General features: G+C 50.4%; 1 protein-coding gene across 2 annotated transcripts in view; it reads right to left on the bottom strand.

Moving 5' to 3' along the window:
* The window catches only part of TMTC4 (transmembrane O-mannosyltransferase targeting cadherins 4), a 275,325-nt gene that overhangs the window by 117,023 nt on the left and 137,321 nt on the right, over nt 1-20,981 (bottom strand). For both annotated transcript variants that reach the window (XM_082248518.1, XM_082248519.1), the window contains one exon: nt 11,155-11,286. In XM_082248518.1, coding sequence (XP_082104644.1) covers nt 11,155-11,286 — 132 coding nt within the window. The remainder of the gene's footprint in view (nt 1-11,154; nt 11,287-20,981) is intronic.

Here is a 20,981-nt window from a genome sequence, read left to right on the forward strand (position 1 = left end):
TGACAGGGGTGAAGCACCACTTTATCTCTGTGAACCACAAGACAAAGCTGCCAGCTCAGACACCCTGTGTGCGGAAGTAATCGCCACCATGAAGGCTACCTTCTGGGACAATGTAAGCAGGGGAATCTCGCAAATATTTTCAAAAGGGGTTTTCTGAAGAACCGACAGTACCAAATTGAGGTCCCAGCGAGGCAACGGAGACCGCAAAGGGGGAACCAAGTGGCCAACCCCCTGAACAAAAGGTGCGAACCAAGGAATGCGTAGCCAAAGGATGATGAAAGAAAAGAAAATCGCCAAGGCCGAAACTCGCCCTTGATGGTACCCAAGGCTAGGCGCTGTTCCACACCTCTTTGGAGGAATGCCAAAATTCGAGCCATCAAAAAGGAACGGGGAGAAACCCCCAGAGACTCACACCACGCAATGTACGACTTCCAGACACGATGGTGAATCTTCCTAGAGATAGATTTCCTAGCTTTTAACAGCGTGGGAATCACTGAGTAAGACAACCCCCTATCTTTTAGCACCTGGCTTTCAACAGCCAAGTCTTCAAAGCCAGTTACTGTAAAGCAGGATGGAGGATCGGCCCTTGGGCCAACAGAACTTACCTGAGAGGTAGTCGCCAAGGGACATCGGCGACCAGCCGTACCAGGTCAGCATACCAAGACCGGCGAGGCCAGTCTGGGGCCACAAGGATGACCGGAATTCCTTCTGCCTGGATCCTTCGCAGAAGACTTGACAGAAGTTTGAGAGGAGAGAAAGGTGTATATCAGACGGTACTGCCCCCAAGGAGCCACCAGTGCGTCTGTGGCATCGGCTAGAGGATCCTGACACCTTGCCACGAATCTCTGCACCTTTCTGTTGAGACGAGAGACCAACAGATCAAGCTCGGTAGTTCCCCACCGGAGACACAGCTGATGAAAACCCTCCAGATGAAGTGACCATTCTCCTTGGTCCAAGGCCTGTAGACTCAGGTAATCCACCTGCCAATTTTCCACCTCTGGAATATACACAGCCGAGAGAGCTGGAACGAAAACGTTCTGCCCGCTACTTCCTGAGCCGCTAGGACACTTTTGTGCCCCCTTGACGATTGACATATGCCATGGCTGTGGCATTGTCCGATTGAATCCGTCCCAGAGACCCCTAAAGACGAACCCTTCAATGAGCCAGACAAAGTCTGATCACCTGAAGTTCCAGTACGTTGATCAGTAGCCTGGACTCCTCCATAGTCCGAACCCACTGAGCACAGTGCGTGCCCAAAACACTTCCCCACCCGTACAGGCTGGCATCCATGGTGATCACCGTCCAGTACAGGGGAAGGATTTTCCCTGTTGAAGAGCCGGAAAGTGAAGGCACCAAAATCAGGGACACTCTCGTACCCCAGCTCAACAGGATCAGATTGCCCAGAGACTGTGGGATTATTGTCCCACTTGGCAAGAATCTCCCTTTGCAGAGGTCTCATATGTGACTCTGCAAACGGAACCGCCTCGAAGGTAGACACTATTAGGCCCAGCAGCCTCACGCAAGTCCGAAGAGACGACGACTGGTGGACAACAGAAGTCGAATGGCATCCTGCAGCTTCTGAAACACCCTGGCTGAGGCCAAGTCCTGAGTCAGAACCATAGTCCAAAGCAGACTTCTGAAAATTCAGAGTCCACCCGAACTCCTGCAGGGTCCACACGGTGATGTCCAGGTTGTCCTGTAGAGCAGTCGGAGACTCTGCTCGTAGAAGAAAATCCTCCAGGTACCCCAGCACCGAAATCCTCCTCTTGTCGCAACAATGCTAACACGGGGACCAACACTTTTGTAAACACTTGAGGAGCTGAGGCGAGATTAAAGGGTAACGCCACAAATTGATAATGCTCCTCGCCCACGGCAAAGCAAAGAAAACGTCGAAGCCCGACATATATCGGGATATGAAGGTAAGTGTCTTTGATATCGATAGAGGCCAGAAGGTCCCCTTGATAAAGGGATACCACTACCGTGCAAATAGATTCCATCCAGAATTTTTGTACCCACACAAAGCGGCTCAAGGCCTTGAAATCCAGGATTTCCTGGGAACAGTAAATAGGTCTGAATAAAACCCCTGAAAGCGTTCCAACAGCAACAGCTGCGTCTTCCAGTTTTAAAGTTTCTCATACCGATACAATCAGTGTATCCACTAAAGCCTTTTTGTGCACGGCCGTAGTGCAAGAGGAATCATCCTCACTATCAGAGCACTCAGGGTGCGTGGATGCAGACCCAGTAGGGTGACTCATGTCCACGCCGGCCAGATCAACCTCAGAATCTGAGGAGACAGAGGATGCAGGTAAAGGCGGGGGGGGGGGGGGCATTTTTTGCCCGTCCTGTTTTGCAGGAGGATGTCTACCTTGGACACTAGTGACTCTAGGACCGCCGTCATAGGAGACAAAGCAGACTGGGACCCAGTGGGCCCCACAGCCTGTGAGAGGGGGTCAGGTGGGAAGACATGCTCTAGGGACTTTATGGGTTAACCTGGGGACCACAAGCAAAAAAAAGAAAAAAATACTGCTAACCCCCCCCACCGCTGCACAAGCGACACCACAAGTCCCAGCGCACCCAGTTGCTGCTATGGCAGAAAGAGGGAGGCCGTTTGGCACCCACAGGGACTTTCCACCACTGACTCATGTACAGAGCAGAATGCCAAAGCTGCACGCCGTGCGGCGATCAGAGAGAAAGAGAAAGTTCAGAAAAGAACACTAGAGGTCCACCGCTGAATCACTGCCCCTTAGGCTACCAAAACATAGTCGCCGCTTTATATCAATGGAAAACAAGAAAATGGCCGCCGGGCTACAAAAACATGGCCACCGATATATACAGCAGCCATCAATGACAAAATGGCGGCTACACGCGGTCCCCCCAGAGGACCTCCAGAAACAAATAGGCAGTAAGGAGGGGCCCTGGAAGGAGCCCCCCCCAGGACAATTCCCCCCCCCCCCCCACAAAAAACGAGTTTTCAGTAGCCGGCGGCGCCCCCACCCCCCATCGCCCGCTTAACATCCCCACACAGACATAACATGTATGGCCACCCCTGGGGGGGGGGCTAGGTGTGGGTAAATGGCAGGTGGTCCACAGGGAGACCACGATAAATGAGGGGTGGCGCTATGTAGGAAGGAAGGGAACCCGGGAGTCTGATCATCACAGGGAGGGGCCTATGTCCACCCCAAAAGGCCACCAGTGGAAGGGGGGGGACACTACTTACCACACCATGGAAACTGGGTGGGCGCCACTCCAGGCAGACCCCTTCACGATTGGAATGGGGGTGCTGCAGGCCAGAGGCATGCTGCGACTCAGGTCGTGACCAGGTCTATGCATCCTCACGAGACGTTTCTCTCGCCAACCAGCCCCCATCCAGTGGGGCTATGTTGTGGCTGACCTAGCGTGGAGCGGATGCCGGTTCGCGGTTGCTGGCCGGACTGGGGAGACCATAAGGATCTAGAATATCCAGTCCGTCGCTCAGTCCAGCAGTGGATTGTAGTTCTCACAGAAACAGAAAATAGCAAAAAATGAAAAAAAAAAAAAAAATCAGTTTAAAAAAGACAAAACTGCTAGGACCAGAGATCCCTGTAAGGAACTAGGTCCTTACTCCTGACTAGGCAGAAAAAAACAGAATGCCTATAGCGGGAAATGGGAGTATACTAGGGATCGACCGATATTGTTTTTTCATTGCCGATACAGATACCGATATTTTGGCTATCGCATATCAGTATCATCCGATATGGGCCGATGTTTTGTACATTTAAAGTTTTGAAAAATAAAGACAATTTTTGACAAAAATCTGGTACTGAACATGTTCATTTTTGTTTAGTGGCTGGCTTGCTGGCACCCTGTGGTGGGTGGCTGGCTGGCCCCATGTGGTGGGTGGGTGGCTGGCACCCTGTGGTGGGTGGGTGGCTTGCTAGCACCCTGTGGTGGGTGGGTGGCTGGCAGTCTGGCACCCAGTGGTGGGTGGCTGGCACCCTGTGGTGGGTGGTTGGCACCCTGTGGTGGGTGGCTGGCTGGCACAAGGGCTGTGGGCGGCTGGCTGGTATAGGGCCTGTGGCTGGCTGGTACAGGGCCTGTGGGTGGCTGGCTGTCTGGCACCCTGTGGTGGGTGGGTGGCTGGCACAGGGGCTGTGGGTGGCTGGCTGGTACAATGCCTGTGGCTGGCTGGTACAGGGCCTGCGGGTGGCTGGCTGGTATAGGGCCTGTGGGTGTGGGTGGCTGACTGGCACCGGACTGCTGTGGGTGGCTGTATGGCTGTAATACACTCCCACGAGACTAGTCCCGACTCCAGATGAGGCTGTCCAAGGCGAGGGAGGCGGCCTAAGAAAGCAGAATGGGGGCGTGGTCTGGACATGGACGGCTGAGGTTGTGCTTTCCCCGAGCTCCGTGCCTGTCCGACCCTTACCCGGCCGACGTTCACTGCTGACGCCCGAGATGAGATCAGCGAGGCGCAGGAGGACAAGGGGAGCAGCTGGACCACCGAATACACCCCGCCGGAACCCGGTTCGTGGAGCTATTCAGCACTTCTTTTCTCCCACACCGGCTCCCGCCGCCGCCTCCAACATGGCGGCTGCACGCTCTCCCCCTCTACAGGATGCGAGTCCTCCTCTAGCATCGCCGGCTTCCACCGCTGCCTCAGAAATCCTGTTGGACACTCCGGCTGCCTTTGGAGCCCCGGGACCCAGCCCTTCACATCCGACTGCCCAAGTGGAGGTAGACTCTGAACTCCGCGCCCTGTTGCGCGCCCTCCCCACAAAGGCCGACATCGAGGCGATCGTGGGCCGCCAGGAGGCGAAACACCGCCAGGAGGTGACCGCGGTCCGGGCTGAGGTACAGACTGTGGCAGATTGGGTATCGGCGGGGGAGACCACCATACAGGCTATGGAGGGACGCCTGGCTTCGGTGGAGGCTGCACTGCGGTCCCAGGAGGAGGTGACCATGGCCATGCAGATCCATATGGAGGATCTGGAGGACCGCAGTCGGCGGAACAATGTCCGGATTAAGGGCCTGCCTGAGGCCACGGGTGCTGATGACCTTCCGGCCACGGTCACCGCGATCTTTGCGCAGCTATTGGGGGAGGATTTAACCCCCCGCATGGACTTTGACCGCCTGCACAGAGCACTGGGCCCGCGTTCTTCGGATCCGGACAGGCCGCGTGACGTACTGTGCCGCCTGCATAGGTTTGCCCACCGTGAACTTATCATCCGGAAAGCATGGGATGTGGGCACCCTGGACTTTGATGGAGCGGCCCTCAAGTTGATGCCGGACCTCTCCAGGGCCACGTTATACCGGAGGGCCTTGCTGAGACCTCTGCTGGATCTGGCTCGCCGCAGCGGCGCCAGCTACAGATGGGGATACCCGCTTTCTGTCACCTTCCGTAAGCCGAACTCCTCCTTCACACTCCGCTCCCGAGCGGAGCTCCCTGCGCTCTTTGCCTTTTTGGAAGCTGACCCTATCCAGGTACCCAACTGGCTCCATTTACTGCCCAGGCCGTCGGATCGCAGACCACCTTCCTCCGGAGGCTTTCTGGGATCTCCCCGTCCTCAATGCTCCAGACGGAATTCCAGGCCCCGGGCGCCGGAAGCACATAGAGAACCTTGACTGTATTTACCCTTCGTCCCGTGCCCCCTCTGATGCCCTGAAGCAACTCACCGGCTGGCTGAACTGATCCCTGGTTCCTTCACCTTGCCCTGCAGATGCCCACTTGACTCAGGTTTGCTTGTTGTCGGTACCCCCCCCCCCTTTTTGTCCGGGATGTGCCCCCCCGCAGGTGCCCCTGCTTCACCTACCTGCATAGACTGGCCTTGCTGCTCCCCACTGACTGGCAATTACTCCACCCGCTGCCCCCACTGTCCGAGGCGGGGGGGTACTAGGACCGGGCCCCGCCAAGACTGACGTCGCGGTCCGTTATATTGCGATGTTATCGCATGCCCCAGAGCGGGGGGGGGGTCCTTTGACCCCTGGTCTTTTGTGGGCCACTTAGCGGAGATGCAGATGGCCGTGGTTACACTACCTGTTTTCATTATATGCCTTAGATGCTGCTGTGGGTACTAGACTTACCCCGTGGGGCCCTCGGTCTGCCCCCTCCACTTCCAGACACGCTGCTTTTCCTTACTTCTGTCTCTGACGTCTATCCTACATACCATACTCACTAATAGGTCTCTCATGATTGTATCCTGTATCCCTCGCCTCCTACTCTCCCTCCTATACACGTACACAGTGCTGGGTGGGCCGGACAGCCGGACTCGGGTTCCATTTTTCCTGTTTTTGTATTTCCTGGTCTGTCCCTCTCCAACCCCCGACCCCCAGTAGGTTGACGCCTGGTGGGCTTTGTGCCTCCTGGCGCTCGTGCAGTAATTTCTGCTCTCTAGTTTTGCTATCTCCTCCTCTCCTCTTATTCTTTCTTTCTCTTGCATTCTCTCTCTCCCCTCCTACTCCCGTTCTTGTCTGCTCCTAACCTTTGCCCCTTCTTACCCCCCTCCCCTTGTTTGTGTATACCCCCCGCTCCGTACGGGCTCATGGACGCCATTCATATTGTTTCTTTGAACGCCAAGGGGCTCAACGTCCCCGAGAAGCGGAAAGTCCTCCTCAATGAACTTCGCCGCAGCAGGGCGGATGTAGCTTTCATTCAGGAGACCCACTTTCGGGACGATCGCCTTCCACTCCTTAAGAACCGTTTCTACCCCTTTGCATACCATGCCACTAACTCTGTGGCGAAATCTAAGGGAGTCTCGATCCTCCTCTCTGCTAAAGCCCCCTAACGAGGGACAGGCCTCATTCATTGTGGGCGTTCTGGAGAAATTGAACGCGTTTCAGGAGGGGCAACTCATTCTAGGGGGCGACCTCAACCTGCCACTAGTGCCCGATGTGGATACCTCCTCGGGGACGTCCTCGATTCCCCACGGACACCGGAATAGGTTTTTGAAAGCCCTCCATGGTGCACAGCTGGAGGATGTCTGGAGACTCCAGAATGGGGGGGGAGCGGGACTACTCGTTCTATTCCCCACCCCATCAGACATACTCCTGTATCGATTATTTCTTGGTACCACACCGCCAACTCCACGCGGTACGGTCCACCTCGGTAGGATCCATCACCTTTTCGGATCACGCGCCCATCTCCCTGACCTACTCCCTGACTGAGGGATCGGAGATGGGGTCCAGGGTGTGGCGTTTGAGCGACTCGCTCCTCCAGAACGCCGAGGTACAAGCGGAGATTCAACGCGAGCTTTCTGAGTTCTTTCGGGTAAATGTCCCGGATGTCTGTGACGCAGGCATGATATGGGAGGCCCACAAGACAGTGGTGCGGGGACTTTTTATTAAGCACGGCTCCCGTCTCAAGAAACAGCGCCAGCAGCTACTGGAGCGACTATTGGACGAGATCCATGCCCTGGAAATTAGACATAAGCGATCCTTTTCGAGAGAATTGGAACTGGAATTGATTGCACTCCGCCAAAAGGTTCAGGACATTCTCTTTATGAAGGCTAAGGCTGACTTGCAGAGGGCTCGTCAGAAGTTCTATCTATCTGGCGACAAATGTGGCCGGGTGATGGCATCCTCCATTCGGGCGCAGAGGTTGGCTAACTACGTCCCACATGTTCTGTCCCCGACGGGGCAGCGGGTTGCCCTCCCGAAACAGATCGCTGCGACCTTTCGCGACTTTTTTTCCACCTTATACAACCTCCCTCCCTCAGTATCCCCCGCGTCTCATCTAGAGGAATATATCGCCTCAGCGCACTTGCCTTCCCTCGCGGCAGAAGACTGAGTCGCTGGAATCCCCGATCACGCTGCTAGAGTTACAGGGCGCTCTAGGCTCCTGTAAGGCGGGTAAGGCCCCAGGGCCTGACAGCTTCACACTCCCCTACTTCACCACTTTCCTACCCACCCTCGGCCCTCACTGGGTGAAATGGCTCAACCTTCTAGGATCTGGGGAATCTGCCTTCCCAAGAGACTCCCTTAGGGCACACATCTCCCTCATCCCGAAGGAGGGGAAGGACCCCTCAGCCTGCGCCAGTTATCGCCCGATTTCATTATTAAATGTGGACCTGAAAGTGTTCGCAAAAATCTTGGCGAATCGACTTCGACCTTACATGTCCCGTTTAGTCCATTTGGACCAGGTCGGCTTTATACCATCCAGGGAAGCTCGTGATAACACGACCAAGGTCCTCAACCTCATTCATGTCGCCCGGTCCACTAATACCCCTTGCGTTTTTCTGAACACGGATGCCGAAAAGGCCTTCGACCGGGTCAGCTGGAGGTTTATGACGTCCACCTTGCGTACTGTGGGCCTCGGTGCCACCATGCTGTCCTGGATTGGGCATCTCTACTCGAACCCGACTGCGCAGGTGAAGTGCAATGGAGTCCTTTCAGACTCCTTCTCGATCTCCAATGGCACTCGCCAGGGCTGCCCTCTCTCCCCCCTTCTCTTCGCCCTCTCCCTAGAGCCTTTTCTGTGTAGGGTGAGGGCGAATCCGGACATCACCGGACTTACCGTTGGGGACTTTGAATGTAAGGTCTCTGCGTACGCAGATAACATGATGTTTTCCTTGACCAACCCTGTCGTCTCTGCGCCTAACCTTCTCAGGGAGCTGACGCTATACGGTACACATGCTAACCTGAAGATCAATTTCGGTAAGTCGGAGGCGTTGGGGGTCGCTTTCCCCCCGACCTTAATGGCCGCCATCTCTTCCTCGCTGCCTTTCCGCTGGACCAAAGGGGCGCTTACGTACTTGGGCACCCGCATGGCGCCGGTTATCTCAAAGCTTTACGAGCTCAACTTCGCCCCACTGCTCGTCACGGTCCGCCGCCTCCTCGAGGCCTGGTCAACCGGCCTTCATTCCTGGTTCGGGAGGTGCAACCTGCTGAAGATGACGGTCCTCCCTAAGGTTTTGTACCTGCTTCAGGCTCTCCCAATTAAACTTCCGTCTGCCTTTTTTAAACAGCTGCACTCTCTCTTTGTACAGTTCATCTGGGCCACGGGTGCCCCACGCTTGTCTCGGGCACTTTTGACGTTACCCAAGCACTGTGGGGGCCTGGCCCTGCCGGATGTGCACAAATATTACTTGGCGACACACCTCGGTCGCCTTCTCGACTGGCGCAGGCACTCCGCATACAAGTTGTGGGTTGGCCTGGAATTGGCGCAATCTACGATACCCCTAGGGGGCGCCCCCTGGTGTAAGGGGCACTGGCCACCCGCTCTGGTATCCCACCCTACGATTGGGGTTACCCTCTCTGTTTTGGCCCCGGTACTCCTTAACCCTGCTATTTCTTCTGCAACTTCTCCGCTGTTTCCGATTTTGGGGAATCCGGCGTTCTCTCCGGGCCTGATAGATCGGACATTCCAACCGCTGGTTGACCGTGATAAGAGAGTGGCGTCTCGCTTTACGTGCCCAGGTGGCTGGCCCTCCATAGCGGAACTTTCAGACCCGACGGGGCGCTTTGCCCTCACCTTTTGGCCGGCTGTGCAATTACACCACTTTCTCCTCTCCCTCCCGGAACCTGACCTCTTCAACAGGGAATTGACCCCTTTTGAGGTACTTTGTGAGGGTGAGGGAATGCTCCCACATACGCTGTCTCAGGCTTATCACCTCCTGATCTCCCCGCCGGAGGATTTCACCCCTCCTTTCCTTTCCAAATGGGAGCAAGATCTCCAGATTTCTCGCTCACCGACGCAGAAGCTCAACATCTGCACCATAGCTTTAAAGACGCCGACCTGTACCAGACTGCAGGAGTCCAACTATAAGTTACTCACCAGGTGGTACAGGGTCCCTTCCCATCTGAGCAAAATTTTTCCGGGGACCTCTGATACCTGTTGGCGCTGTCAGGAAGGCAGGGGTACCCTGCTTCATGTATTCTGGTCCTGCCCGAAACTGCGAGACTTTTGGACCGCGGTGGGCTCCCTACTACGAGATCTGACCGAACATACTATCCCGGACACGCCGGAATTTTTTCTTTTGCAATGCACCAGCATCCCTCTGAGGAAATATAAAACTTTCTATTGTGCCCCATGTCCTCTGTGCGGCTAAATCCTGCATTCCGCAGTACTGGAAGACCTCCCGATCGCCCACCATCAGGGACTGCATGCGGAGGCTGGTCGAGGTGAACAGACTGGAAGATTTGACCCTCACAGCGCTCCACCAGCGTGAGAAGTATGAGAAGGTATGGGGATACTGGAGGGTTTTCGTCCTGTCAGAACGGGGAACTTCTCTGTTGGGCTCCTGAATCTGGACGAGAAAGTCATACGCGGAGGGAGTGGTCCCCAGGATCCGGTGCGGAGCGGTCCCCCCTCCCCCCCCACCTCCCCCTCTTTTCCCCTTCCTCCCCCCCCCCTCCCTCCCTCCCTATCCCCTTGCCCCCCCCTGTCGATGTGTGTTTGTCCCCCACTCTGTCTGTCCTCCTCTTTCTCTTTCCTGTTCTCCCTTTTATCTCTCTATTGCTGTCTTAGCCTTACTTTCTGAACCTTGAACTGGAACTATGCTGCGCAGACGATGAGTCTGCATTGGTCACTACCACTTATTTGGTACTGGCGCACAACAACCTTGCATACCTCCACATGGGCCTAGTGCCCCGGAAACTTGATTATTTGTATTTGTCGATGCTTATATGACGCACTTGTTTTCCTCTGTTGATGCTTCCGTATTTGTCCTGACCTTTGCACTAACAGCATGTATGTGCGTGCTTTCTTCCTACTTACTTGTTACTTACCTCGGTGATTTGCATGTTTTTGGTTACATTACACTGTAGTGTACTGTTTATCTGGTTCAACCTTTACAATAAAATCATATTTGAAAAAAAAAAAGAAAGCAGAATGACGTCACGAAAATATCGGCAACATCGGTAACTTCCGGAGCCGATTCCGATATGTTGGGGAAAGTGCATATCGCCCCTCGCCAATATTCGGTCGATCCCTACTGTATACCCCCTGGGACTGCCCCATAGACGTGGTAAAGCTTTTTCCTGCCAAGTGTCCCACTCCTGCAGCATAACCCAATGGTCAAGAAGATTTCGGAGCTGTGTCCGTCAACGAATGAAAGTGAAAAATAGTTTTGTCTTTAGTTAGAATTTAATTTTCAAAGATAAGCAACACCAGAAGCTTTAAGATACCTGGCCATAATTAGAGGGGTAAAATTCTGTGAATTAAACAATCAGTAAACTTACTTTAGCATTCAGTGGACAAACAAAAAGGGCACTTTGAAAGAGAAGTTCTTCTGATTTCCATTGGTTACTTCTCTGTACACAGCGTATTATGTTGGTGGCCAAAAGTCCCAATACGGTCAGTGTCACAAGTTTCTTTAAAAAAAAAAAGAAAAAAAAAAAACATAATATATGAGAAACAATGACAACTTACACGTTTTGTTTAAATTTTAACAAATTTGACACAACAGCATGATTTAAAGCAGGGGTATTGAATTAAAATCCATGGAGGTCCAGTCAGTAAAATTTGATTCTCGCAGAGGTCTGAATAGCATGTTTGATTACGAATAGCACTTCTGTGCATCGACAAACTCAGCGTGTTTTTGGGAGTGCCCAACAGCATGTTGGTGCAGCACCAAGCTGCTAAGCGTAGCACAATTTAAAATAGGGTCTTCTTTTCTCTGCATGTAAGGCAGCCCATTGAAATGAATGGGCTGCCTACATGCACAACACAGGTTGCAATGATGTAAACGTAACCCCAGAACTCTAACCTTTACATCACAATCTCATTAATTCATTACAATTCTCAGTCTCCCCTGCACGTCACCCCCCCCCCCTTTTACATCCCTGTCCTCAGTCCCCCTTTATATTCTCCCCCTCCTCCTCCACATTCCTGTCCTAGCTTCCCTTCATATCCCCCTTGTATTCCTTTCTACATTCCAGTTCTCAGCCCTCTTTCATACATCACCACACCCACCCTGCACAATTCTGTTCTCAGCCCCCTTTCATATTACCCCCCACTCCTTTGCATTCCTGTCCACTGCCCCCCTTTTATATCGCCCAACTCCTCCTTCAGATTCCTGTCATTGATCGCCCCTTTATTTCACCCCGGCTTCCTCCCCATCCTGCACAGAAGTGGCATTGTCCTCTCTGCTGTCTTACCTTACACAGGCACAGCAGGTCTAGAGATGACATCAGGAGGCAGGACTGTTGTGAATGAAACACAGGAGCTGCACAACTTTTCCTGTTAATCAGATTGTGCCTGGTTGCCAGTAATGCCTAGCAGCCAATCACCTGCTGCTTAACTTGAAAAGTTAACTTGGCTACTCCGCCCTTGTCCAGAGCTGTCTTGCCTCCCGATGCCAATTGCAGCCTGTGGGGATGTCAGCGGTGGCGACGGCTGAGGGGAGAGAGCTGCCTCCTAAATGGCAGGACCGTGGCGGGCTGGGCTGAGGGGGAGAGCCAGCTCCTAAATGCTAGGAGAAACAGTGGCTTGGTCCGGATGTGGCCTGCGGTCTGCCATTTAGTGATGCCCGATTTAATGCTTCTTGCCATTGTCTCCTAAACCTCTGGAAAAGTGTAAATAAAAATTACAGGAAACTGCTAGAAAATACAATCCCTGTATCTAAGAAGACAAGTTTGTATACACATGGTACTAGGGAAAAAAAAAGTATGGCTAAAACAACTAATCAACAATCTATTATAAAAAGTTTTGAATTATTTTCATAATTGATAAGTTAGCCTGCATACAGTATGCATTTTTTGTTTACATATAAAAAAACAGTGCAGCAAATATACAGCTAAGTACACCATCTATACATGTCAGTAAGTGACTGAGAACTTTTAAATGTGAATATATGAGGAGCAATGACTCGTGGGACATATAGTCCTGGGCAGGAGAAGGAAGTGAATGATTGTAAAAGGAAGACATTTTTTTAACCTTGCTATAGGGGCACTCTATAGCAGTGATTGCCAACCTGCTACCTTATACACACAATTCTTCGCCCCCCCCCCCCCCAACACACGGCTTTGTTCTACAAGCTCATCATTGGATCTCACCTCCTTATCCAGCCATTTACTGGAGCTCCATGCTCCCTCCCACAGTCTGTTCAGCACTGCCATTGGAAGTCTCCTCCTTTTTCACCTTTAGGTCTCTCTGAGTTCATAGGAGGTATTGGAGGAGTGTCAATGCGTGCTGACAGTATTGACTGTCAGCGAGCATTGGGAAAAACACAGGAAACATTAGGCGGTATACATCCGCCACAATGTTGATTTGAGCAGAACACCTGGGAAACCCCAAAATTTTCTTGTGGATGATCAGTGGTCCACAGATCAATGGTTGGTGACCACTGCATACTTTGTGGATTGCTATAGGGGCACTCTGAAGGCCGGAAAAGCCAGAAGTGCCAGTGGGAGACATCATAGAAGGAGGAGGATCAGAATCAAAATCATTGCACAGAGCAGGAGTGTACGTATGTACATATAACATGTTTGTTTGAAAAAAAAAAAAAATATATATATATATATATACGGAAAGTACGGATATGTACGGAAAGTATTCAGACCCCCTTAAATTTTTCACTCTTTGTTATATTGCAGCCATTTGCTAAAATCATTTAGGTTCATTCTTCTTCCTCATGAATGTACACATAGCACCCCATACTGACAGAAAAACACAGAATTGTTGACATTGTTGCAGATTTATTAAAAAAGAAAAACTGAAATATCACATGGTCCTAAGTATTCAGACCCTTTGCTCAGTATTTAGTAGAAGCCCCCTTTTGATCTAATACAGCCAGGAGTCTTTTTGGGAAAGATGCAACAAGTCTTTCACACCTGGATTTGGGGATCCTCTGCCATTCCTCCTTGCAGATCCTCTCCAGTTCTGTCAGGTTGGATGGTAAACGTTGGTGGACAGCCATTTTTAGGTCTCTCCAGAGATGCTCAATTGGGTTTAAGTCAGGGCTCTGGCTGGGCCATTCAAGAACAGTCACGGAGTTGTTGTGAAGCCACTCCTTCGTTATTTTAGCTGTGTGCTTAGGGTCATTGTCTTGTTGGAAGGTAAACCTTCGGCCCAGAGCACTCTGGAGAAGGTTTTTGTCCAGGATATCCCTGTACTTGGCCGCATTCATCTTTCCCTCGATTGCAACCAGTCGTCCTGTCCCTGCAGCTGAAAAACACCCCCACAGCATGATGCTGCCACCACCATGCTTCACTGTTGTGACTGTATTAGACAGGTGATGAGCAGTGCCTGGTTTTCTCCACACATACCGCTTAGAATTAAGGCCAAAAAGTTCTATTTTGGTCTCATCAGACCAGAGAATCTTATTTCTCACCATCTTGCAGTCCTTCAGGTGTTTTTTTAGCAAACTCCATGCGGGCTTTCATGTGTCTTACACTGAGGAGAGGCTTCCGTCGGGCCACTCTGCCATACAGCCCCGACTGGTGGAGGGCTGCAGTGATGGTTGACTTTCTACAACTTTCTCCCATCTCCTGACTGCATCTCTGGAGCTCAGCCACAGTGATCTTTGGGTTCTTCTTTACCTCTCTCACTAAGGCTCTTCTCCCCCGATAGCTCAGTTTGGCCGGACGGCCAGCTCTAGGAAGGGTTCTGGTCGTCCCAAACGTCTTCCATTTGAGGATTATGAAGGCCACTGTGCTCTTAGGAACCTTAAGTGCAGCAGAAATCTTTTTGTAACCTTGGCCAGATCTGTGCCTTGCCACAATTCTGTCTCTGAGCTCTTCAGGCAGTTCCTTTGACCTCATGATTCTCATTTGCTCTGACATGCATTGTGATCTGGAAGGTCTTATATAGACAGGTGTGTGGCTTTCCTAATCAAGTCCAATCAGTATAATCAAACACAGCTGGACTCAAATGAAGGTGTAGAACCATCTCAAGGATGATCAGAAGAAATGGAAAGCACCTGAGTTAAATATATGAGTGTCACAGCAAAGGGTCTGAATACTTAGGACCATGTGATATTTCAGTTTTTCTTTTTTAATAAATCTGCAACAATGTCTACAATTCTGTGTTTTTCTGTCAGTATGGGGTGCTATGTGTACATTCATGAGGAAGAAGAATGAACCTAAATGATTTTAGCAAATGGCTGCAATATAACAAAGAGTGAAAAATTTAAGGGGGTCTGAATACTTTCCGTACCCACTGTATATATATATATATATTTTAATATATTACTTTTACTGTTTCACATATAAAAGAATCCCTTATGGTAGTGATTATATTCTGTTTTTGTACTATAAAGGGTTCATTTTTTTAATTTTTTTTAACCCCAGTATGACAGGTGATACAAAAAGCATGCTGCTGCTACTAAATGTCTTATGCTGGACACACAGGTGTCAATATTTGGATGAGAATATTCGTAGAAAAAAATTCTTGATACATTAGATGAATGGATGAATGACGTTCGAAAATTTAGGATGATAGATTTATCTCTGGAATACATCCTTATGCAAGCTAATATTCTACCGGCTTTGGCAGCTGCAGCTTGACATTGCATGCTATTACTAAGTATCTTCCACTAAGACTTCCAGATCTTTCTCAATTGTGGATTCCCCCAGGGGTCCCCCCCCAAAGCATATTGGGTGTTTGTGTTTTTAGTGCCCTTGTGCAATACCTTACACTTCTCCACATTAAACCTCATTTGCCATGTCGTTGCCCACTGCTATTTTGTTCAGGTCATTCTGTAAGATTTCTGCCTCACTATGTGAAGTATTTGCCCTACTTAATTTTATGTCATCTGCAAAAACTGATATCAAGCTACTGATCCCGTCTTCAATGCTATTTAAGAATAAATTGAACAAAATTGGTCCCAGGACTGAGCCTTGGGGGACCCCACTTACCACCCCAGACCAATCCGAGTACGTTTTATTTATTACCACCCTTTGGACATGCCCCTTTAACCAGTTTTGTGTCCAAGAGCAAACCTTGTGGTCGATGCCTGCAGACCTTATTTTATAAATTAGGCGTTTGTGGGGAACTGTATCAAACGCCTTAGCAAAATCCAGGTACACCACATCCACGGGTCTCCCCCTACCTAGCTCTGAGACCTTAGGTTTTTTGCAAGTGATTCAGAGTAACACAGGAATAGGAGGCGAGAGTGGTCTGTGTCCTGTACTGTATTCCAAAAAAGGAATTGAAGATAATAGGAGATTTGACTTAGATGTAATCATACTATATAGGGCACAAGGTGGATATTCATAGAGCCTGGAATGTCCCCAAACAATGAATCAGAGGGGCAGGCAACAAGAAAAACAGAAAAGTGCGAACAGGCCCGACAAAAAAAAAAACAGTCAAGGATCAGTGACCCAACTTCAACTTAAGAGTGCCACTGAAAGGCTGCATCTGAAGAGGCCTCAAGACTCTCTTATGAAAAACATTTATCTGGGAAACTCTATGCATTAATTTAGTGCTATATGTTCTAAATAGGTGGACTAGAAGTGGTTTTCCTATTTTTAGGTCTCTATATGATTTACTATATTATTGTATTATTAATATACCTTTGTTTTTGTCTTTGTCCTCCAACCTGTGTGGCGATTTGTTTTTGGTGTGTTAAAATATAAAAAAGAACTTAAAGCGGAGTTCCACCCAAAAGTGGAACTTCCGCTCATTTGCTTTCTCCCCCCCCCCCTCCAGTGCCACATTTGGCACCTTTCAGGGGGGAGGGGGGGGGACGGGTACCTGTTTTTGACAGGTACCCTTCCCAACCTCCAGGAGACGGCGCTGCGGCGCTGTCCCTTGGAAGTTTGGCCCCCTCCTCCTTCCCCCGTCGCCGAGCTAATCCGAATGTGCAGCGAGCTTCATGCATGCGCATTAGGGACCTGCCCGTGAAGCCGTAAGACTTTACTGCCGGGTTCCCTCAACGGCAATGGCGGCGGCAGCACCCAACAGCCGATGGAAACATCGGCTGCGGAGCCGACATCGCTGGACACCAGGACAGGTAAGTGTCCTAATATTAAAAGTCAGCAGCTACAGTATTTTTTTTTCCGGCTGTAATACCACTTTAAGGCAAACTTTCTGATTAAGCCACAACTGTACGAAGGCCAGAATATGAGCTATAAAGAAATTTATGAGGTTGAAGAGCCTTTGTTCACACCAAGGGAAATATTTCCAGGTATGGTAGTATGACTTTCATAAAGTAGCTCTTCTGGCACGGAATAAGGTGGTGAATAACAGTCAGATATACCGCTGTCCTTCAAGAGCTAGAATTCAAACAGCCATGGCAAAGCCAGTAAATGAGAAGCGGGATCGAGTAGGGGGTCTTCAGCCTTGAGACAACAGGTCTGGCCTGTTTGGATGAGGTCAGGGGTCATCTCCCAGAAGTCTGAGTAGGTCCATGTACCAGGTTCTCCCGCGCCTGTTTGGAGTACAGAGAAACATCAATTTATTTCAATTCCTCTATAATTGCAAAGCAATGGAGAAAGGGATCCAGATTAGAGGAAAGGCATACATTAGTCTAAATGGAGTCCAGGAAATGACCAGAGCATCTGACTCCCGTGCTAGAGGATCCTTGGTTTTGGGCACAAAGAAGGATAACCTGTTGCTGAGCTGTGAAGGCCAGGATGTCTTGAAGCCCCCCTATTTCTGACGTGAGATTGAACGTGTGGGGTGAAGAGGCCACTCCCACTGATCTATGTGGTGATGGCTGAGGAAACCTGCCTGTCAATTGTCCACTCCCAGAATGTGAACAGCAGAGATTGATGGACGCAGTTTTTTTTGCCCAGAGGAGAATCATGCCCAGTTCCTTTAAGGCTACTTGACTCCTAGCACCCCCCCAGTTGATATAGGCCACTGGTGTAGCACTGTCCGATTGCACCCTGAATGAGTGTTCCTGGGGTAGAGGGGGGTCCAATAATGCAAAGTTAAGGTTATTGCTATGAGGTCCAGGATGTTGATAGGATCTTACCTTGGGGGAACAGGTTCCCTGAACCATCAGAGATTGCAACATTCCACCCCAACCTGTGAGGTTGTATCTATTATTACCTTCAACGAGCATGGAATCCCTTGACCATGGAGGAAAAAAAAAAAAAAAAGACTTTCCAATTTCCAAGGCTGAGTTCAAAATCAACCAAGTTAAGGTTTTCCTTGCTTGACTGAAGCAAACCATGGAAAGGTCGAGAGGGAGTGCGATTGCTCCAGGCCAACAGAATGTTGTGCGGAAGAGGCCTAGAGTGGAACTGAGTGAAAGAAACAGCCTTGAACGAGGCTTGATCTTGAGGTCCAAGCATGTGATCTTTAGGGAGACAAGTTTGTTTGCCAGGAGGAAAACTTTTGCCTGGGCCATGTCCACAATTAGGCCTAGGTATTCTAGATGAAGGGAAGGAAGGAGGGCAGACGTTTAAAAATTGATTTTTGTAAAATCTTACCGTAAAATCCTTTTCTCTTAAGCTCATTGACAGACGTAGTCCTCCTTGATTAATATCAACTTGGGTTATACTGCCCTCTACAGGAGTAGGACTAGACAGGAAAGAAAACGTTCTGGCCACACCCTAGGGGCAGTCCCAGAGGGTATATCCTCTCACTTCCTGCTACAGCAAATCAGTTATGTCACAAAGCAGTGTTTAGAGAATTTAACCCAACCCAACTCAAAAACAGAGGGGCGGGTACTACGTCTGTCAATGAGCTTAAGAGAAAAGGATTTTACGGTAAGATTTTACAAAAATCCATTTTTCTCTGTCGCTCATTGACAGACGTAGTCCTCCTTGATTAATATCAACTCGGGACGTCCCAAAGCAGTGCCACAAATGAGGGGTGGGAAAATGGAAATCAAAATCCAATCTAGAAGGCCCAACCGATGCCAACTAGAAGTTTTAAAGGCTCATCAATCACACGATGAGACTCAACTGAAATTCCAACGGAAAAAAACCCTCGAGGTAGACCACCGGTCTCCTCAAATTGCGGCCTGCAAAACCTTGCGGCCAAATGAGGCATCCGCCGATGCCATCACATCAACTTTATAAAATTTTGTAAAGGTATGAACCGACGACCAGGACCACTGACGCCTGATGGCGGTAGACCCAGGAAGTACTGAGCGCTCGAGTGGAGTGCGCCTTAACAGGGAACGGAGGATTCCGACCCTTAATAGAATAAGCCTGTACCACCGTCTGTCTAATCCATTTGGATATAGTCGCGGCAGATGCAGGCAACCCCTTTCTGGGGCCATCCGTGATCACAAAAAGTGAATCCCGTCTTACGGAACGATTCCGTAGTCTTCAGGTATACCCTGATTGCCCGAACCACATCCAAGGAATGCAACGCATATTCCTGAGGATGATTGGGCTTAGGACACAAGGAAGGTAGCACAATATCTTCATTCAGATGAAAATCTGAAACCACCTTAGGAAGAAAGGATGGCTTCGGATGAAGAACTACCTTATCCCTATGAACCACTAGATATGGGGAATGGCATGATAATGCAGCCAGTTCTGACACCCTGCGTGCAGAAGTGATAGCCACCAAGAAGGCCACCTTCTGGGATAATGTAAGCAAGGGAATCTCCCTGATATTTTCAAAGGGAGGTTTCTGAAGAACCGACAAACACCAAATTAAGATCCCAGGGCGGTAAGGGCGCGCGCACTGGCGGAGCCAAGTGCCGCACCCCCTGGACACCAAGGAATGAGTAGCCCAAGGCTTCTGAAAGAAGATTGCTAATGCTGAAACCTGACCCTTGATAGTGCTCAAGGATAGTTTCTGCTCAACCCCCTTTTGCAGAAAAGCCAAGATTCGGGTCACCGAATAGGTACGTGGGGGAAATTCCAAAGATTCACACCACGCGATATAAGTCTTCCATGTGCGATAATAGACTTTGCTGAAAGTCGCTTTCCTTGCTTTAATTAGAGTAGGAATAACTACATAGTTACATAGTTACATAGTAGGTGAGGTTGAATAAAGACAATAGTCCATCTAGTTCAACCTGTGTAGGTGTGTGTGGCTGTAATCATCTCACATACCCCTGAAGCTGAAGCCGACAATCCCCTGTCCTTCAGTACCTGGGTCTCAATAGCCAGGCCATTAAAACCAGCGACTGTAAAGCACGATGGAAGATCGGTCCTTGAGACCGCAGATCCTCCCTGAGAGGAAGTGTCCAAGGAGCGTCCGCGACTAGCCTGTCCAAGTCGGCGTACCCGGCTTGACGAGGCCAGCTCGGAATTTCCAGGATAACTGGAGTTCCCTCCACCTCTATCCTGCGGAGAAATCTCAGCAGCAATTTGAGAGGGGGGGAAGACATATAGTAGATGATACTGCCTTTACAGACCGTTCAGCGCGTCTGCTGCGTCCGCTAGAGGATCGCGGGTGCGAGCCCTGTTGAGCCAACCTACCAACAGATCCATATCCGGGGTGCCCCAATGAAGGGACAGCTGGTGAAATACCTCTGGATGAAGAGACTATTCCTCTTGATCCAGAATCTGACGGCTGAAATAATCTGCCTGTCCACCCCCGTGATAAATATCGCGGAGAGAACTGGAACAACTGTTCCCCCAATAAGAATGTTGGCCACTTCTATGGCCGCCAGGGCACTCTTGGTGCCCCTTGGTGATCGACCTAAGTCATGACCGTGGCATAGTCCAATTGGATCCGAACCGGGCTGCCCTGGAGCTGCTCGGTCCAGTAAATCAGACAAAGTCTGATCGCTCTCTGTTCCAACACATTTATCGGTAACTTGGAATTTATCAGAAGAAATGACTTCCCCTGGCTGAGCATCGGAGACCGAAGCCACCAGACCAGAGCCTCCCTGGTCTGCTCACTCAATCGGATCCGATTGTCCAGGGAATCGGGATTCCGATTCCATATGAGAAGAATCTCCTCTTTGGAGAATTCGGGTATGAGACTGGGCAAACGGTACTGCCTCTAAGGAGGCGACCATCAATCCCAGCCAGTTGACGGACAGCAACATCCGAATCATTGACTGAATCTTCTTGGCAAGAGTGTTTCTCCATGCGGAGAAACTCCAGGATGTATCCAAAATTAGGCCCAGATAGTTCAGTCTCCTGGTGGGAACCAGGGATGATCTTTGGGAAAAGCAACGAAAACGCTGATGTCCTGCGAAGATGGG

Source organism: Pelophylax lessonae, assembly GCF_965119305.1.
Source record: "Pelophylax lessonae genome assembly, chromosome: 2".
NCBI classification, from domain to species: Eukaryota; Metazoa; Chordata; class Amphibia; order Anura; family Ranidae; genus Pelophylax; species Pelophylax lessonae.